Source organism: Lipotes vexillifer, unplaced genomic scaffold, assembly GCF_000442215.2.
Source record: "Lipotes vexillifer unplaced genomic scaffold, Lipotes_vexillifer_v1.1 scaffold536, whole genome shotgun sequence".
Classification (NCBI taxonomy): domain Eukaryota; kingdom Metazoa; phylum Chordata; class Mammalia; order Artiodactyla; family Lipotidae; genus Lipotes; species Lipotes vexillifer.
In genome coordinates, this window is record NW_006775074.1 from 777,138 (window position 1) to 798,125 (window position 20,988).

A 20,988-nucleotide genomic window follows, 5' to 3' on the forward strand; every position below is an offset into this window, starting at 1 on the left:
TCCTGTCAGAGATGCCTTCCCTGACCACCCTTTGTATAGTAGCCTCCCTTTTCCATGTAATTTTTCCCTTTATTTTTCTTTATAGCACCTGTCGCTACCTGACAAATTTTATATATGTGTGTGTGTGTGTGTGTGCGCGCGCGTTGTGTGTGTATGCATATACGTAAACATAGTGTATTATTGCTAATTTCCCCCACAATGAGCAAGGACTTTGTTCATTGCTATGTCTTCAGTATCTAGAAGAGACCTGGGAAACCTGACACATAGTAGACACACAGTAAATATTTGTTCAATGAATGAATGTCAGTTTGCCTTAAGTGAATGCTGGTTGAAGTATTTGAACACTTTTACTTAAATTCTCAGTGATATAAATCAGTATTAGGGAATACTTTTTTTTTTTGTCTTCCTCTCTTTGGGTTTTCACATATCTTTTAATAATAGCAGCTAATCTAGGTATAAAATGAGAGTTTGAAAATCACATATTCATACAATATTTTATTTAATATTGAAAACTCTTATCTCTGTGTAAGACTGACATTCTCATTATTTTTATAGTCAGTAAAAGAAACATGTTATTAAAAAAATGATGGAACATATTTAGAGTTTTGACTTTATTTTACAAAGCTTAGACTAAACTCACTTCCCATTTTCTGTACTCTGGTATACACTCAGACCAATTTATAGGTTTTTACTATTTTTAGAGCTCATGCTTTTCTGACTTTCCCATAGCGGGAGTTATTCCTCTCTAAAGCCTTTCATGATCTGCCTCTGTATGTAGAATTGACTGCTTTCTCCTTTGAGGCTTCTACTTGTCTGTGTCCTGCAAGTTTGTAAACCCTTTGGGGGCAGAAATTAGATACTGTCTTTGCATCCCCAATCCCTTGAAAGTTTCTGGCATATAGAAGGGATGTAATAAATCTTTAGTTAATGGAGAAAGAAAGATCTATACGGACTTACTTATTATGAAGTTTTTCTGTATCTCTGGACATTTATAATATTTATTTTTAAAAATCTTGGCATAGGAGTAAACACGGAAGTACTAACTTCATTCCAGAACAGTTTTTGGATGACTTCATTGATCTGGTTATCTGGGGCCATGAACATGAGTGTAAAATAGCTCCAACCAAAAATGAACAACAGCTCTTTTACGTATCACAACCTGGAAGCTCAGTGGTCACTTCTCTTTCCCCAGGAGAAGCTGTAAAGAAGTGAGTAATTATTATTGTTTTTAAATCAATTAAAAATAATTTGCTGTGATAGTCTAACCATCTCATAGGCTCAAGGTACTGATGATGCTGTTATTTATATGATAGATTTATTCATAAAGACTGATCATTCAATACAGTCTTACTATTTGCCCAGATTTTAAGCTGTTTTCAACAGGAGAAGATCCCAATGGTGTTAATGATTTTGCTGCTCATTAGGCCAGTTCAAGGCTAATGTTTTTATTAATTAAATTTTAAGTTAGAGTGCTGTAGGAAAAATGATGTATGAATGGATTTTATTTGGGGGAAGAAGAATGTTTAAGTTTTTTCCTGTGATACAACATTAAGATTAAATTACTAAAAACACTTTTTAAGGGTGTGATTTTATGAATAATTTGTAGAAATTTAGAAATATGATAGTTTTGATGTGCACATTTTCCTGAGGAAGTTTACAATGTGACTATGCTTTCATTTCCCTCCTCATTTCAGACACATTGGTCTGCTGCGTATTAAAGGAAGGAAGATGAACATGCAGAAAATTCCTCTCCACACAGTGCGGCAGTTTTTCATGGAGGATGTTGTTCTGGCTGATCATCCAGACATTTTTAACCCCGATAATCCTAAAGTAACCCAAGCCATACAAAGCTTCTGCTTGGAGAAGGTAATTCTTATAGATAAAGGTCAGTGAGATCTACTTTAGTTGAGAGGTTATTTACCTTGAATTAAATACTTCAGTAGAGTAGAGGGAAGTCATTATATTTGTTACATTCTCATGAAGCCTGTAAGGAACCACTGTTGTTTTATAAATGAGTTCAGTTGTATCAAATTTTTTTCTTTTTTTTTTTTTTTTAATAGGGACTTCCCTGGCAGTCCAGTGGTTAAGACTTTGCCTTCCAGGACAGGGGGAGCGGGTTCGATCCCTGGTCAGGGAGCTGAGATCCCACATACCTGGTGGCCAAAAAACCAAAAACATAGGACAGAAGTGATACTGTAGCAAATTCAGTAAAGACTTTAAGGATGGTCCACATCAAAACAAAACAAAACAAAACAAAAACCTAACATCTTCCAGAGGGAGGAATGTTATAAATGAAGAAACTTTGTTTAATTAAGCCCCTCTCCCAGATCCTTTCCTCCTTCTCAAAAACATATACGTAATCTTTTCTCTCTTTTTATCCTAATTTGATAATTTGTTCATTTTATTAATGAAAGCAGGCAGTGGCTTTGATTGGAGAATGGCAGGATGTTATGGTAGATGAGGAGAGCCTTAGCCTCTCTAATAATCTCCATTATGCTAATAATCTCTATCACACATCCCTTTCACCCTGAAATCTCCCTCCAAATAAAATCTTAAAATGTGTGCTATGCACCTTGTCACTTGAGTGTAAGTCCCATACCTCCCACCATGCAGATTGCCATCCCTAAACCACTGCGGAAATTCTAGAGCCACTATGAAGTTGGGTGAATGCATTTAATAATATGGAACTGGACAGCTTAATAACATTAATTACTGACACTTATTCAGTTCTTATGCTGTGTAGGCTCTTCTGCTTTGCGTTTTATTCTTATAAAAATCATGATAATGATAATGATCACTGATATTCATTGGCGGCGTATATATTCTGGACACTGTTGACAGCATTTTGCATTTAATCCACTGAATGATGCTATAGGTAGGTAGAGTCTACCATACACGTTTTATAGAAAGAGGAGCTGAACCTTAGATAAAGTAACTCGCCCAGTGTCACAGCTTACTAGCAACATGTAACTCATATAACTGGAAAGTTTAAGAGTTTGCTGGTTTCAGAATGACTAGATCTAGAAACTCAAATTAAGACTGTAGTTTTCTCTGTTTCTGTGTCTAGTTCTGTGCCACCCAGTCTAATGGTTTCTGTCTTAAGCTTCGCTATAAGGAGGGCATTTTCACGTGGTGGTCCACAGACTTACATTGTCCTTACAGCTGAAAGAATCCTTTTTTCCCAGTAGTTCCAAAGAAACCCTTAGCATTGAGTTTCCCTGGACTGAGGTCATGTACTTGTCCCTGAACCCAATCTCTGAGGCCAGGGAGATGGAAAATGAATGGATTGTCTTGGCCTAGTCAGGGAGCCCGGGGTCTCTCAATCTTGGCACAATTGTCATTTTACTGGGTAACACTTTGTTGTGGAAGCTTGTTCTGTGCATGGTAGGATTTTTACAAGTCCTCTCTGACCTCAACCACTAGATGCCAGCCGGTAGTACCTCTTCCCCCTAGACATGACAATATCTTTATTTTGAGATTGAAGAAATGCTTGAAAATGCAGAACGGGAACGTCTGGGAAATTCTCGACAGCCAGAGAAGCCTCTTATACGACTGCGAGTAAGTCCTCTTTAGATAAATTCAACTTTATTGATTTTCAGAGGAGAGTATTGTACAGTTTACATGGAGTTTTTTGGAAAAGTACCAAAGAGAGTACGTATAGTAAAAAAGAGAAGTCATCATTGGTGGAAAAAATAATAAAGCAGCCAGGATTTGATTTAATCATAGTTTCATTTTGATAGGTTTGGGGTTTTTTTTCTCTATTTTTCTCATTTTCTAAGTAGTCTATTGTATTTGATACGTTGGCTGTGCTCTCTGACTTCATCGTTTACTGTTCCCTTCTCTCCCTCCCTTCCAGACACTTGGCCTTCTTGTAATTCCTCAGATGCATCAGACATGCTCTCACCTCCTCCAGATCTGTTCAGATGTCACCTCAGTGGGCCCCAGCCTAATTAAGATTGCAACCCCCATACCCACTCTCCAACACTCCTGATTTCACTTCTCTTCTCTACTTTTTCTTTTCTTTTTTTCCCACAGCACATCCTCCTAACCTACTACACCCAATTTATTTATTTTGGTTATTGTTTGTCCTCAGTTACAAAACTATCAGCTCTGTAGAAGCATGGAACTTTGTGAATCTTCTTAACTAATATATCCAAAGATCCCAGAACAGTTCCTGACACATAACAAGTGCTTGATAAATATGTGGAAAGAATTGATAAGTATTTGACACTATTAGAAAAGTCTAAGAAATTGAAGTGTTTCCTGTGCCTATAAGCCTGCTTACAAACAAACAAATAACAACAGACTTTTTTTTTTGCCCCTCTGCCTTTCCCTTCTCCTAGCTTCTGCCCTTTCTGATTTTCTTTCAAAAAAATACATTGTCTATATTGCTCATGTAATATTCTCTTCCTCAATCTACTATAATCAAGGCTCTGACACCACCATCTAAGGTGGAAAAGATGACCTTCAGCTGTCAAATCCAGTAGATTTTTGTCATTTTACTGAATCACTCTTCGGCATTCTCTACTACAAATGATGTTTGTCCCTTCCTGTCTTTCAGTTAGCCCTCTGTTCAGTCTAGCCATATGGTCACCTATAGAATGACAACTCGCAAATTTTTTTTTTTTTTTTGCGGTACGTGGGGCTCTCACTGTTGTGGCCTCTCCCGTTGCGGAGCACAGGCTCTGGACGCGCAGGCTCAGCGGCCATGGCTCACGGGCCTAGCTGCTCCGCGGCATGTGGGATCTTCCCGGACCAGGGCACGAACCCGTGTCCCCTGCATCGGCAGGCAGACTCTCAACCACTGTGCCACCAGGGAAGCCCCCAAAAGAAGCCTTTCTTGACTTCCCTTCAGAGTCGTTGCTTCTTCCTTTGTGTCCTCGGTCTACTTTCTACATACTTCTTTTTTTTTTTTTTTTTTATTTTGCCAAGAAAGAGAATGGCTTTATTACATCTCACTATCAGAAGATGTAATAAAATGTTATATATACGTATATATGTAATAATGTTTTATTAAATTTTTTTTTAAGTTTTTTTTTTTGGCTGCACTGCACGGTGTACATACTCTTACAGCACCATCACATTCTGCTTGCAATTACTTCTTTACATAGTTTATCTTCCCAGTCAGCTTGTGAATTTCTTCACAACCAAGCTGCTGTTTTACTTATGGTGGTACCCCAGGCCCTTAAAAGAGTGCCTACACATTGTGGACACTCAGTAAAGTTTGCTTAGTGAACGAGTTTTGCGACTTTTAGGAGCAGAAAATTACAAATAAAACTAGGCTGGAGTATAGTTGTTAAAAATGTCTGAAGAGTTTTGGGGAGGCCCAATAGCTTGAGCATTTGGCATTTTCTGTTTTAGAACATGGCAGCAGCTGTAGAGATGGTCTGGGTAACAGAAACATAGTTGCTTCGGGGGAACCACATAGTTCTCTTTATCAGGGCAGAAGGTCCCATGTTCCTCATCTATGTCTGCCTGATACCATTAGAACCAACCAGACTTGAATTGAAAATTGGCATTCCTTTTTCTAAACACACTAAATTATTAATTCATTAAGGAAACAAAAGAACAAATATTTTCACGTAAGTAGTATTCCAGAAGTACATTGTGTTGGCTAGAGGACGTTTACTGATTCACTAATGCAGTGAACAAATGTATGTTGAGTACCTTCTTTCTGCATGCTGGTGGATGGGGAGGAGGGCCACAGTGATGGTGAAATAGACGAGGGTTACAGGAGGTGGAGGTGTGAGGAGAGACAATAAACAAATAGTGAATACATGAACAAACTCTGAGCTAGTGCTAAGTGTGATGAAGAGTGTAAGTGGGGTGGAGGTTAGGAGTAATCTGGAAAGGCTGGTGATGTGGTACAATGCTGATTCCCAGAGCATACTTTGAGAACAGCTAGTTGAGGAGAACAATTATATCTCTTAGAAAGAGATGTAGTATTTTTCTTTGTAAAGAGCTTGGTACCACTGTAGACTTCTTTAGAAAGAGCCTGCCTTGAGAGCAATTATTAGTTCTTTTATAAATTGAAACAGTTGGCCCTCTGTACCTGCACTTCTGCATCCACGGATATGGAGGGCTGATTGAACTCCGCCATTTTATATAAGGGACTTGAGCATCCACAAATTTTGGTGTTCTTAGGGATCCTGGAACCAATCCCCCATGAATACCGAGGGATGACCGTACTGTGTTTTGAAGGAAGGTGATCATTTCTCAAAGCTCACAGACTAGCTTCTTTTCTTCCATGGATTTTCCCAGCATTTATTTTTGTCTAGTGTAAAAGCTTATCCCTACATGATAGACCAATTAACAAATGCATCTAGGGCCAGCATTTTGTTTTGGTAGAGAATCTCCTTCTGTTTTAAGTTTAAAAAAATTTGTTTAGAAATTTCACATCCTTTTCAGATGATATTCCTGGTACCTAGACTGCTAGTTTTATCATGGGGAGATGTAATTTTCTGACATTGTGGGAATTCTTACTGTATCTTGATTCCATCAAACAATGTTCTGCCTAAGCGTAAACCTTTGAAGTTTTATTTTCTCAGTAGAATAAATGGTATAACATCATCATGATCTTTAAAATGAACTGTGGAACATTAACATATTAACTTAAAAGTATTACACATAAACATGAATACTGAAATTGGTGATCTGTTTTTTCCTAGCCTTCATAGCTTATTCTGTATTTCCAGGTGGACTATAGTGGAGGCTTTGAACCGTTCAGTGTTCTTCGCTTTAGCCAGAAATTTGTGGACCGGGTAGCTAATCCAAAAGATGTTATCCATTTTTTCAGGCGTAGAGAACAAAAGGAAGACACGGGTAAGCTAGTTATCTTTACAAATTAAAAAATGCTCTTATAGGCTTCACATAAATCAATCTCTAGTAAAAGTATAAAACAATAATGGAAAATGTTTTATTGTGATTCTTTATAATATCTCAGACAAAGAAACTGATAGTTGGAATAATTAAATCTCTTCTAAAAATTAGATAGCAATCTTTTGTAAACTTGTGGATATCAATAAAGAAGCCTTTCATAGTTTTTTTAAAACGTGCTGCTGATTAACAACACACTTTAGAGATAAAGTGTTTAAATATCTACTATTTACTATACATTATTAATGTTCAGAGAACATACTCTCAAATTTTGCAGGGCTAAATATTTCAACTTTACAGTGTACAGTGATTTAAGAAGACTCCAGTCTTTTGAAATAAGAGGTGTCCCAGAATGTTAAAAAGATATGTATTTAAGGGCTTAAGTTTGATGTTTCTGTTGATCAGATCATTAATTTCCAATTAAAGTTCATAAAAATGAATTGCCCTTATTTTAGCATTTGTCAAAAACAGGTCATCTGACTGAAAGAGTGCTTCTTCTTAAGAGGTATTGGTCCTTTTAAATACAGAGGCTCATCTCCTTAGAACTATCAAGTCAGAATTTTCATAGAAAAATATGGCCCTTGTTTACATGTACACTACCTTGATTTTTATTAACCCCGATTTAATGAGCTTCTGTTTTTCATAGTGAAATTGTGATCACAATGGTGTGTGCTGTTAATTCAGCCTGAAACAGTCATTTGGATATTTAAATGGATCTCATAGAATACTGTTTTAGGGGGGGAAAATCCATATCAGAGAATGATATTTTTATGCCATGAATTTTAGCTAGTTACTTACTGATGGTGATTTACTTTAATTGTCCATCCTTATCAATTCCTTGAATTTTTTGGGTGTAGCATTTGTGAGAATGTGGAGTATAGAACCTAGTACCTTATGTTACTTGAGTTTCATCCATTGTCAGTTTTGTTCTCATGATCCCTTTTTTGTTTAAACATTAATTGCTGAATGGAAGCAGTGACCCTTTTGTATATCTTATTGAAAGCATGAAATTGTTTGTTGTTTTGGCCAGCTCTGCTACTTTAACTACATGTGTGACATCATGCAAATTACTTAATCTCTGATGTTTTGTTTTCTTGTCTACAAAATCAGGATAATAACTGTACCTGCCTCACAGGACTGTTGTGAGGATTAGATGATATACTGTGTGTAAATGGTCTTAACATAGTGTCTGGCGTAGTAAAATATAGTAATCATATTTATGAAGCAATATTAATTCTCCTGTCTTGAAATTCAAAAAAGATTTCTATTCACTTGTCCTCACCACTTTGTAAGAGGCACACTGAACTTTGTGCCTCTTTACCCCCTAAGCCATTGCATAAACTTTTCCCTCTGCCTAAAATACTTTTTCTTTTTCCTTTTTTGCTTACTAAGTCTTACTCATTCTGCAAGTCTTTTTCTTTTTTGTTTTTTCAATTTATTTGTTTTTATTTTTGGCTGTGCCAGGTCTTAGTCATGGCATGCGGAGTCTTTGTTGCAGCATGCAGGATCTTCAGTTGCGGCATGCGAACTTCTTAGTTGCAGTGCAAGTCTTGAGTCAAATGATAACTGCGTTTGCTATCTGCATGTTATTTTCAGCCTTCTTTGAGAAGAATTAATTTATTTCTTCTCTGTGTGTCATATTTTCTTTTCTTACCTCTGTTGTAGCACTTACCATCTTGTATTGTAATCATTTGCTATTATGGGCGGCATCCTGTCATTTTATCATTGTGTTTTCCACACCAGGTCACACACGTGCTAGACAGTTAACATTCATTTCCCTGACAAAGGTTATGAGCAGAGCACCTACTGGACCCTATGCTTTTTGACTTCTTGCCCAGTATTCTATTTATTCTGTACCTGCTGTTTTTTGAGACAACCATCCTGCCTAGGAATGAAGCAAATGTGCTTTAAACCTACTTGCCATTTGTCTCACAGAATATTAAAAAGATTTGTGTTTAATGGCCAAGATTTAATTAAATTAATAATTTTTGCTGTTTCATCAAGGACATTCTTATGTGAAACTGGCTTTTTGTTTTGTCTTGTTGTGAGTACAAAGTGATGACTCTCAGTAGAACTCAGAGACACTGCCTTGACTCATCTCAAGGAACCGGCAGTTTTACCCACGACTGCTTTTGTATCATCGGTGCAAATGTCAATACGGTGGGAGAGATAAATAACGTCTTAGTATTATTATGAAAGTACGTTTGACCTTAAGCCCCCTGAACCAGTATGGGGGACTCCCAGAGATCTGTGGACCACTCTGTGAGAATAGCTCCAAGAGACATACTACTTGGAGATTTGGAAAAGAAATACAGACTTTGGGGAAATGACTCTAGATATTAGCAAAAATGACATGTTTTTGCCTCAAAATTTACTGGGTTGAGCAAACTGACAGTTGATAAAGTTTGGCCATACCTCCTTCACTGACAGCAATCTTCAGTGAGTTTGGGCACTTTAACTTTAAAAGAGAAACTGCTACTTTTTTTTTTTTTCATGGACTTCTTTTTTCTAGGAGAAGAGATCAACTTTGGGAAGTTCATCACAAAACCTTCAGAAGTAACAACTCTAAGGGTAGAAGACCTTGTGAAACAGTATTTTCAAACCGCAGAGAAGGTAATTTCTTAGTTACAGTTCTCAGTTTAGATAATGGCTATCTTATAATAACAGATTTTAATTTTAGATATGTGTAATTGATAGTTTAAACAAAATGAATCCTCAGAATGTCTCCATGAAGTAAGCAGGGTGACAATTACATTCATTTATAGTTATTATGTATCAAGAAAAATAAGTGCTTAATTAATGTCAGTCATTAATATTGTTATTATTGTTCTATTATTGTCAGTGTTGTTATCCTCTTTCTTTTTATCGCTACTACCTAAGTCTGAATCCAGGATTTAATTTTCTTGCATCCGGATGTAATTTCAGAGTTACTTTATTAATAAGCCACTGGATGGTGAAGCTACTCTTATTTTTGTGGGTATATGCCACTTTGAGATCCTCTGGTTGTATTAGCTTCCTATAGCTGCTGGAATAAATGTCCACAAACTTAGTGGTTTAAAACAACACAGGTTTATTACCTTACAGTTTTGTAGGTCAGAAACCGGACACTGGTCTCACTGGACAAAAACTGAGGTGTTGTCAAGGCTGTGTTCCTTTCTGGAAGCTGTAGGGAAGATTCCATTTCCTCATCTTCTCCAGCTTCTGGACGTACCCGTGTTTCTTGGCTCTGGGCCCCCTTCTTCCATCTTCAAAGCAAGCAACGCCGGATCTGTCTGGCCGTCATTTCCCTGGATACTTCTCTGTGACTCCCTTCTTCGGCCTCCCTCTTCTATTTTCAAGGATGCTTGTGATTACACTGGGCCCACCTGGATAGTCCCTGATAATCTCCCAGTTTTGTAGCAGCTGCTTAGCAACCTTAATTCCAACTGTAACCTTAATTCTCCTTTGCCATGTAACATATTCATAGGTCCCAGAGATTAGGATGTGGACATCTTTAGGGTCCATTCTTCTGCCTACCACACTGGTTAACCTGCTCTCTTAGTCATCAGCTGCTATTTCTGGACTCTGTGTCCCAGCCTCTCAGGGCTCTGCAGTTTCACAAGTCCTGTACTCTACTTTTTCTGGCCCTTAATATTTATCAGTAGGCTTAATTACCGTCCATTGATTTATTTTGCTTTCCTGTGTTTTCCCTCCAATAGCTAGATGACTTTTTTGTCTTTTTCTGTGGTAAAATTATTCTGTAATTTTCCTTGCTTATACAGAATTGTTTTGTAAGGAAGATACTGCATCTAGTGTTTTATGTCTCTTACAGAACGTGCAGCTCTCACTTCTAACAGAAAGGGGAATGGGTGAAGCTGTACAAGAATTTGTGGACAAGGAAGAAAAAGATGCCATAGAGGAATTAGTGAAATATCAGTTGGAAAAAACACAGCGATTTCTTAAAGAACGTCATACTGATGCCCTAGAAGATAAAATCGATGAAGAGGTGAGTAACCAGTTTGGGGTGGGAAATCTGTTATTTAGATAGTCTCTCCTTAAGAGTAGCTCTAAGTTTCTTTCTGGTAAATCACTAACTTCACTGATTTGTTTAGTTTCCTCATCTATAAAATTGAGATCATAAAGTGAGGATTAAATTAGAAAATGTCTAATAAGTATCTAGAACACAGTCTCAAATATGATTGATACCCAGTGAATGTTAGTTTTGTTGCCCATAGCTAGTATCTTCTCTTGAAGATCATGAAAGTGCTTTAAAATGAACCTCATAGGGTGAAAATGTCTGCTTATCTCAATTTTTTATTAAGTTTTGATTGAGATTTTGAATTTCACCTAGGAAATGCAGTCCCTCTAAGCATAAAAGCAGAGGAAAAGCTCTTTAGATTTGACTACAAAAAATTTTTAAATGTTTGCATGTTAAATTGTCAAAAAACAAAATGAGAAGGTATCGACATGGAGAAAATATTCGTATGTGGGCAGAACAGAAGGTTAATATTCTTACTACATTAAAGGGCTCTTATGAATCTTAAGAAGAATATTAAACATTTCAATAGAATAATGAACAGAGGACCTGAATAGGTGGTTCACAAAAGAAATATAAATGGCTAATAGGCATTTGAAACTGGTATTTAACCTAGGATAATCAAAGAAGCTCAAATTAAATGTATTTTTTATCTATCAAAGTGGCAACAATTTGAGAAAGGTACTTAGTACTCTGCTGGTAGGAGTATCAGAGTTTGAACAGCTGCAGTGAAAAGCATTTTTGCCTTCTTAAGCATGTCAAGAAGCTTAAGATTTGTCCTTTAACTCAGCCCTGGGAGATCTTCCTAAGACAGTAATGAGATAGAGATTTAGAATGGGGAGTAATTTATGTCAGTGTTATCTGCAGTAGGGAAAAGTTGGAAATGTTTTGGTAAAATAAATATTGGCACATACACAGTATGGAATACTATGCAGCTATTAAAAATTACACTTTTGAAGAACATGGAAAAGTATTTTCAGTGTTAAGTGGGAAAAGAATTCCAAAGTGGTAAAACTATACACAATGTGATCCCAGTTATTTTTATTTTATATGTGGGTGTGTGTATGCAAAGAATGGAAGAAGGTATTCCAAACATTAGCAGTGGTTATGCTCAGGTAGTGGGATTATAGGGGATCATTTCCTGTATTTTCCAAATTCCCTCTGAGCAGAAGAACACAATGTTATTTTTAAAACTCATTCCCTTTTACTTTTATTTTTGTGCTTTTAGTCATTTAACGTGATTCTTTTAAAGCCTTATGGTGTCAACTAATGTACAACCAGTAATATTAAATGCCAGGTACTTTGACAGGGAAGGCAGATAATCCACACTCTAAAACTACTTACTCTGTGGCTCTGGATGTGTTAGGTTCATAAATTTTTAGCATGGGTGGATTTGTCAGTCAAGTGCCATAAATATAACATGAGCATTCCCCCTAAATGTAAAATGCAAAACTAAAACTCCTAGGAGCTAACATAGGAGAAAACCTAGATGACCTTGTATATGGTGATGACTTTTTAGATTCAACATCAAAAGCAGGATTCATGAAACAAGTAATTGATAAACTAGACTACATTGAAATTAAAAACTTTTGCTCTGCAAAAGATAACGTGAAGAGAATGAGAAGACATGCCACAGACTGGGAGAAGACAGTTGCAAAAGACAAATTTGATGAGGGATTATTATCTAAAATATACAAAAACTCTTAAAATTCAACAATAAGAAAATTTAATAATCCATTTTAAAAATGGGCAAAAGACCTTACCAGACCAAGGAAGTCAGTTGGCAAGTAAGCATATGAAAAGATGTTCGACATCTTATGTCATTAGGGAAATGCAAATTAAAACAACGAGATATGCCACTACACACCTGTCAGAACAGCCAAACTCCAGAACACCGACAACACCACATGCTGGTGAGGATGTGCTGCGGCAGGAACTCTTAGATTGCGAGTGGGAATGCAAAATGGTGCAGTCACTTTGAAAGGCAGTTTGTCAGTTTCTTATAAAAGTAAACGTACTCTTCCCATACTCTCCAGCAGTCGTGCTCCTAGGTATCTACCCAACTTATGTCTAAACAAAAACCTGCACATGATATTTATAGCAGCTTTATTCATAATTGCCAAAACTTGGAAGCAACAAAGATGTACTTCAGTAGGTAAATGAATAAACTGTGAAACATCTGGACAAGGGAATATTATTCTGTGCTAAAAAGAAATGACCTATCAAGCCATTAAAAGACACGGAGGAACCTTAAGTGACTATTGCCAACTGAAAGAAGCCAATCTGAAAAAGTAACTTAATGTATGATTCCTGCTATGTAACATTCTAGAAAAGGTAAAACTATGGACATAGTACAAAAATCAGTGGTTGTCAGTGGTTGGGCAGGGATGGGATAAGGGGATGAAAAGGTGGATTCACAGAGGATTTTTAGAACAGTAAAACTACTCTGTATCAAACTGTAATGGTGGGTTATACATGTATACATGTCATTATACATTTGTCCAAACTCATAGAATGTACACCACCAAGAGTGAACCTTAAAGAGTTTAGGTGATATGGAGTATGGAGTGTCGGTATTGGTTCATCAATTATAACAACTGTACAGTTCTGGTGGGGGATGTTGATATTAATAGGGGAGGCTGTGCATGTATGGGACAGGGCTATATGGGAAATCTCTGTGCCTTCCTTTTAATTTTGCTGTGAACCCAAGCTGCTCTAAAAAAGTAAATAAATAAAACAAACAAACCCTCCTTCCCACCCTCCACTCCCCAAAATGATCATCCACACCTGGAGTGACATCATGACTTGAGAGAGAGAGAGAGAGAGAGAGAGTGTGTGTGGGGGTGTGGGGGTGTGTGTGTGTGTAGCATGGTGGCTAAGAGTATGGACTATAGACCAGATGACCTTACTCGCTATGGAACCGTCAGTGAAGTATTTAACCTCTCTGCGCCTCAGTTTCCTCATCTATGAAATGGGGATAATAGAACCTCATTCAAGGTTGTGAGGATTAAAAGAATATATGTAAGCCCTCAGTACACTGGCACATAATGCCTGCTCGGTGTTTTTACTCTGATGCTCATTTCTCTTCTGTGAATGACTCAGTGCTTTTTTTTTTTTTTTTTTTTTTAACCAGTAACTGAAGATGACTGAGGTATAAACTGCAAATTTGCGGAGCACAGGCTCCGGACGCGCAGGCTCAGCGGCCATGGCTCACGGGCCCAGCCGCTCCGCGGCATGTGGGATCCTCCCGAAACGGGGCACGAACCCGCGTCTCCTGCAACGGCAGGCGGACTCCCAAGCACTGCGCCACCAGGGAAGCCCATGACTCAGTGCTTTTGATATATCACATGCCACCTCGAGCACTGTTAAATGCTGTGCCGTCTTTTAAAAAAATATTATTCCTGTATTCTTCCCCTTCTACTGAATCTTAACAAACATGCTGCTATTTCTTTCAACAAAACTCTGGAGCCTAGATCCCATTTCCCTTTCGCTGTTATTCTATTTCTTTTTTCCTCTTTTATAGCAGAATTGCTTCACAGAGTTTTCTGTATTTGCTGCCCAGATTCTTCGCCTTCATTTTTCTCTTAAATCCATCTATTCAGGGGTTTCGACCCCCTCTTTCCAGTGAATTTACTCTTGTCAAAGCACCAGTGACCTCCAGGGCTAAATCCATTGTCCGTTCTCCATCTTAAATCTCACTTGACCTCTTCTTAAAACCTTTTTTCCGTTGGATTTTAGGGCTCCACACTTCTGGTTTTCTTCCCAGCTCGTTGTCTGTGTATTCTCAGTCTCTGTTGATTCCTCTCACCTCTCCAGCCTCTTTACGTTGGAGTCTCGAGAACTCAGTCCTTGGACCCCTTCTTCATCTACATATTCCTTTTGTATTCTCACCCAGCTTCCTGGCTTTAAATACTGTCATCTGGTGATGACTTTTTTCAAAAGTCTAGCCCAAACCTCTTCTCTCAACTCAAGACTTATGTAGCCAACAACCTGCTAGACCTTCCACTCGGATGTTTAATAGACCTCTCCAACTTCCAGCATTCCCAGTCTGAATTGCTGAACCTTAGCCCCTGCTCTACCTGTAGGGTTCTAGTGGAAGCACTATTCTTTCATTTGCTCAAGTGGTAAACCTTGAAGTTATCCTTGACTCCTCTTTTTTCTGTCACCTATATCCTGTCTGGAAATCCTTTAACTCTACCTTCAGAATATATACAGAATGTGACTATTTTTCACCACCTTCATCTCTATCAGTGGTCCAGGGCCTGGCCATTTCTCACCTAGATTACTCCTGTTGCCTCCAAACTGGTCTCCCTGTTTCTGCCTGTGCTTTTCCTCCACACTCTGTTCTGTCCTCAGCTCAGCTGAGCTGTTGGTGATCCTAACATAGTTTAGATGAAGTCACTGCTGTATAAAAACAAAAGTCCTTATAGTTGTTCCCAAGGCCTTACTCAGTGTGGTTTCTGTTACTTCATCCTCATGTCTGCTCCAGCCCAGCGACCTCCTTGCTGTTTCTTAAACATACCATGCTTCTGCCCTGGTGCCTTTGCATATATTCTTTCCTTTGACTGGAATGATTTTCCCCAGTTATTTTCAAGGTTCATTCCCTACCTTTTAAAATCTTTGCTACCTTCTTGCTTTGCTACTTTCTCCGTGAGGCCTTTGATGGTCGTGCTGTAGCCTCTCCTCAGCACTCTCTGTCCCTCCTCCTGCATTACTTTTCTCTGAGCACTTAACACCTTTTGCAAAGATTTCACAGGTTCACATATTTGAAAGGACTCATAAGACTCCACTGAACATACTCAAAGTTTTTATTTAAAGGCAACTGATAATGGTACAGCAAGAGAAGGAGTATAGGCAGGCATTAGGGATCTGAGAGATACCAGGCGTCTGTTTCTCATGTCCTTATATGCACACAGCAAACCCGGGACAGAACACCAAGATCTGTGCAGAAGTTTCCAGGGTGTCTTTTATGCCTCTCTGGTCGCATAATCAAAGCACACTGTCTAAGTGCTCATGCAGGTTGAAATCCATCAGTAAATAATTTGGCCCTGGGAATGCCAGAGGCTCCTCAGGTAAGGATGGAGCTTTCTCAGTCTAGCTGTAAATTAACTTGATCCTATACACTTTCTAACATACAACGTAACCTTTTATTTTGTTTCGTATTTTGTAACACACACACACACACACACACATGCACACACTGATTGTAAGCTCCATGGAGGGCAGAATTCTTGACCATTTTGTTCATTATTCTCAGTTCCTACAATAGCACCTGGCACATAGCTTGGCTCAGTAAATATGTGCCGAGTAAATTATTAAATAAATGGAGTTTATTTCTAGCTATATAACTATATTATAAGAGCTTTGTGAGCAGGAACCAGTAAAAAAGGAAGCTTTGTATCCTTCATGGCACCAGGACCAGGGTTGGCAGACAGCAAACATTTGGTGGTTGACTGTTAGCAAAATGGATCTTCAGGGGCCCACCCACTTCAGACACCATTTCAGAGAGCCTCCTGGATGACTTGCAGCCAGGTGCCCAAGAATGATTTGAGCAGTGTAATAATTCAAACCTATTAAAAGAGAGTTTTTTGTTTTTAGCTCTTTTACTGAACTATAACACCCATAGGACATTAGAATTTTTTCCTTTGCAGTCCGACAGGCTGTTTTTCAATGGCTTGGAGCATTTGGTCAGCAGGTAATATCATTTTGCTTAGGGCCAATTTTTCTTAGAGTACATTTCTGAATTTTTAATGTAAGTCACTGGGGGAATATGACTTCTTTAATCTTTTGTGAAACAAAACTATACTTGAATTTCCGAATTTTATGTTGTAATGGAAAACATCAGTTAATCAGTTTTATATTTACATGACAGACATGTTTGTAACATTTTTGTGATTTATTCTGTTACAATCCAGGTACGTCGTTTCAGAGAAAGCAGACAGAAGAATGAAGAAGATGATGAAGTTCGAGAGGTAATTTTTCGGAAAATTCCTTTGTTATATGTCAGCTTGTTAAATCAGAATAACTAGTAGGTTAATTTAGAGTAGTCAGTCCACAGGATCTCTGTTGGGTGGGTAGGACTGAGCAGGGGTTGGCTGAGGACAGCTGCCTTTGACTTACTCCAATTCGGCCTACGAGTATTCAGCTTGCTGATATTCTCTTTTTTTTTTCCTTTTGCTCTTGTCGAAAACTTACTTAATTGCGCATGTGTGTATGTGGTGGGTGCAGGCATGGAGGGGAGGCGCAGGAATAGTAGCCCGAAGAGCTCTTTTTAATGAAAATAATTCCCAACTGCTATTATAAAACAATATAAAATTTAAACATTGAATTGCCATATGATCTAGTGATTGCACTTCTGTGTATTTACCAAAAAAAATTGAAAGCAGGGACTCGAACATGTATTTGTACACCAGTGTTCATAACATTATTTACAATAGCCCACAGGTAGTAATGATCCAAAGTCTATCAAAAGATGAATGGGTAAACAAGATGTAATACATACATCCATTGGAATATTCTTTAGCCTTAAAAGGAATGAAATTGAAGTATAGAATGGTACATACTATATCATGGATAAACCTTCAAACCATTATACTAAGTGAAGTAAGTCAGACATAAAAGAACAAATACTATGTGATTCCACTTACGTGAGATACCTAGAGTAGTCAGATTCGTACAGACAGGAAGTAGAAGAGTGATTATCGGGGTTTGGGGTGGTGGTTAGGGAATGAAGGTTTATTTAATGGGTATGGAGTTTCAGTTTGGGATTATGAAAAAGTTGTGGCAATGGATGATGGCAGTGGTTGTACAACAATGTGAATGTACTTAATGCCACTGAAATACACACTTAAAAATGGTTAAAATGGGTGTTTCAGGTGTAGAGAGGAGAGAGTGAACAGGGAGCGGGGCTTTTGTCTGTTGGTTGGTCTCCTTGGACTGAAGAGAGGGAGGGTGCAAGGCCAAGACTGTTAAGGATTCTCAGAATGGTGTATTACCCAGAGCTTTCTGTCTGGGTCAGTCAAGAACCATTTCCAAACAAGGAAATGGAGGGAAGGCTTCCTAAGGGAAGACTTCCTGTCCCAAAGCAAGTGAGTCGCAAGAAGGATGGCCAGACCGAGGCTGCCTCCCTGCATCCACTTGGCAGCAGTGAGCTCCACTCCCCGGGAATCAGTTACCTCCTCTCTTTTTAATCACCTCCATTTGTATTACACATGGTGTATGGGTATTGATGAGGTCATGGTACCATATATGGGATTTTTTTCTGTGTAAATCATCAAGTATAAGAAGAAACTATGGGACTCTGAGCCTTGCTTTAGAGAATTTACAGTGGACAAATAGGTATCATCAAACCAGTTTTTAATCATTCTGACTCAAGTGAAAACGCTCAGAATTTCACACTGTGAATCCACGTTTACAACCCTTACAGGTGGGCCTTCAGGCCTGGTTTGCTACGACGATGTCTTCCACAACTCAAACCCCCTCTGCTCTCACACAACCGGTCCACTTCTGCCTTTTCACTCACACAGCTCCCGACTGCTTCTTGCAGAGGCTGAGAGTCCCCCTTTTTTTTTTTTTCATTTAGATGTAACAAGCCTAGTAGTTTATGTTCATCAATTGTCTGTATATCTCTGTATTTTATCCATGTACTCTTTTGATGCATAGAAGTAGTTTGAAACTCATTGTTTCCTTGTGGTAAGTGACCGAGATGCTGCCACAGGACCTGAGACACTGATGAATGGTGCTGTTTTGGACTTTCAACATGCTCCTTGGCAAGGTAGCTCTGATGGAGTTATTTTTTATTTTCATGTTCTAAGAAGGTGTTGGTACTCTGTTTCCCCGAATGTTGTTCTCTAGACTGGATTGACTTGTTCTCCTTGTGTCTTCAGTGTGGCTTTCTTCTTCAGCGTTGTAGGTTGAGTGAGTGCCACCACAAAGCCGGAGGGACCCATGTCTCATGGGCTGGCACTCCTGGACACGCAGTCACTGTAGCAGGAGCAATCACAAAACTGTAATTTCCTTACCAAATCTCTTCCTTTCCATAGCCTCGCCTGCCTCACTTAGAGAACGAAAAGCAATAATTTGACAGGCATTTTTAGGTGTCCCTTTTGGTTCTTTTCATTTGAAAGAATATTGGGGGAAGAAAGGGCAAACTTTTTTTTTTAACAAATGCCCTCTGAAAAAAATCTAAAAAACTGACATTTCAGTAGGAACATGAAAATTAGACCTTTCCCAAAAATTAGGTTGGAAAAGAAATGTTTTTACAATTTTTTTTTTTTTTCAAAGGCAGAGCACTCTTTTTCGGCAGTTCTGATAAGCAAGGTGTAGATTTTACATTTTTGTCCTTGCTCCCAATGAAATGGATAAACAAAAATACAATCAGACAATACCATCCACTCATGGAATGTTGTTGTGTTAGCCAGTCTGAAAGCCCACCTTAATTTTTATATAACTGTCTTTTAGCTCTTCCTTTGACAGGGCAGGCTTTGTTCTGGACTGTCCCGCTTCTGACTGTTACACATCAACCGACGCATGCGCTGCACTTCTTCGTTCTCTTCTCGCTCCCCCATTGGCCTGAGTTTCCTGTGCATTTCCCCCTTCCCTCCTTTGTTAGAATAGGTATATCCGCTGTGTAAATAGAGCAAGAAAACAGTATTCTGCATCTGTGGCATTTCCGTAGAGTTGCAGTTGTGTACTGCTGAATATGCAGGCTTTTGTAGCAATGTGATCTTTACTGATGCACTCACAACAAGTACCCAATGTATTTTAGCTATTTTAGTAGTATTCAATAAATATTCAAGCTGTAAAAAAAAAAAAAAAAAAAAAATGGTTAAAATGGTAAATCTTTATGTTACGTATACATTACTACCAAAAAGTGCAATAATACTAGGGTAGTATATTTTTAAATCTCGCAAAAAGTATGTGGAAACATTGTCTTGCCGTTGGCCCTGTGCCTCCACTCATGAGGTAAATTCATAGAAGTAATGTAGTTCAAAGATGTCAGTAAAGTGCACGGTCTGTTGTACAGAAAGATAAAGTATTATCTGAGTATAATGTTTGAGATGCTAAAATGAAGATGTAGTATTTAGACAAAGGCAAAGTATGAAATTTGGCAATGATGATAATTCATTCAAAGAAGTAATAATCATAAAAAGGCATGTGTGTTTTAAATTTTGCTAGATTCTGCCAAATCACTCCAAATATGTTACACCAGTTACTCTCCCGACCGATAGTATTAGGGAGTGCTTATTTCCCTGCATCCTTCCGGCCATGACATATTACTACATCTTTTGATCTTTACAAATCTAAGTGGTGAGAAATTATTTCTTATAGTTGCTTTTAACTCATACTACTTGTATTAGTAGTGAGTCTGAGCAATTTTTATGTTTATAAGTTATATGAAACACCTGATCATGTTCTTTGCATAGAATATTTTTTTCTTTTGCCTAGGGCATTGGTCTTTCTCTAATTGGTTTATAAGAGCACTCGTTTCGTTATATAAAAGAAGTCTCCACTTGTTCCTGAGAGTTTTTTGTTTGTTTGTTTAAATCCAGAATGGGTAATGAATTAAGAGCTTTTTTGGCATCTGTGAAGATAAGCATGCAGGGTTCTTCCTCCTGTGTTCTGTTAATATGGTGAATTATATTATTTTCTATCCTATTATTGACCCAACCTTAGTATCACTTTGTGAAGCCCCTGATAATAGGTGTACTGGTCTTTCCATGTGCCCCGGGATTCCTTTTGTTTGCTTTGATATTCATGAGTAAGATACTGTAATTTTCCTTTCGTACATGCAGTCCTTTGTCAGTTTTCAGTACCATGTTATGCTGGCTTTATAAAAACCAGCTGAAAGCTTGCTTTCTTTATGCTCTGTTTCTATTGAAATAGCCATGGAATCATCTGTTCTTTGAAGATTTGGTAGAATTTACCTGTGAAACTTTCTGGTTGTGATCCTTTTTGGGAGTGTAGTTCTTTTAAGAATTTTCTCAAAATGTTGTTAATTAGTCTGTTGAGACTGTCTATCTTTTTTTGATTCAGTTTAGGTCATTTATTTTCCAAATTACTTAGAATTGAGCAAAGTGTTTTATCATAATTCTTTT

At 38.0% G+C, this 20,988-nt stretch overlaps 2 protein-coding genes across 2 annotated transcripts in view; both read left to right on the forward strand.

Moving 5' to 3' along the window:
* Positions 1-20,988, forward strand: part of MRE11 (MRE11 double strand break repair nuclease) — a 66,522-nt gene that overhangs the window by 23,335 nt on the left and 22,199 nt on the right. Inside the window, exons 7-13 of the mRNA XM_007449643.1 lie at positions 1,023-1,208; positions 1,695-1,866; positions 3,478-3,558; positions 6,696-6,822; positions 9,389-9,489; positions 10,688-10,861; positions 16,807-16,863. Of these exons, the coding sequence (XP_007449705.1) occupies positions 1,023-1,208; positions 1,695-1,866; positions 3,478-3,558; positions 6,696-6,822; positions 9,389-9,489; positions 10,688-10,861; positions 16,807-16,863 (898 nt within the window). The remainder of the gene's footprint in view (positions 1-1,022; positions 1,209-1,694; positions 1,867-3,477; positions 3,559-6,695; positions 6,823-9,388; positions 9,490-10,687; positions 10,862-16,806; positions 16,864-20,988) is intronic.
* Positions 17,764-19,695, forward strand: LOC103075130 (neuronal regeneration-related protein-like). The gene has a single exon (XM_007449642.1). The coding sequence runs from the start codon at positions 17,875-17,877 to the stop codon at positions 18,079-18,081; it is 207 nt and encodes a 68-aa protein (XP_007449704.1). The 5' UTR covers positions 17,764-17,874; the 3' UTR covers positions 18,082-19,695.

Excerpts from the sequence above, each read along its gene's own strand:
- LOC103075130 (XM_007449642.1), top strand. The coding sequence starts at position 17,875 with ATGGTGTATTACCCAGAGCTTTCTGTCTGGGTCAGTCAAGAACCATTT.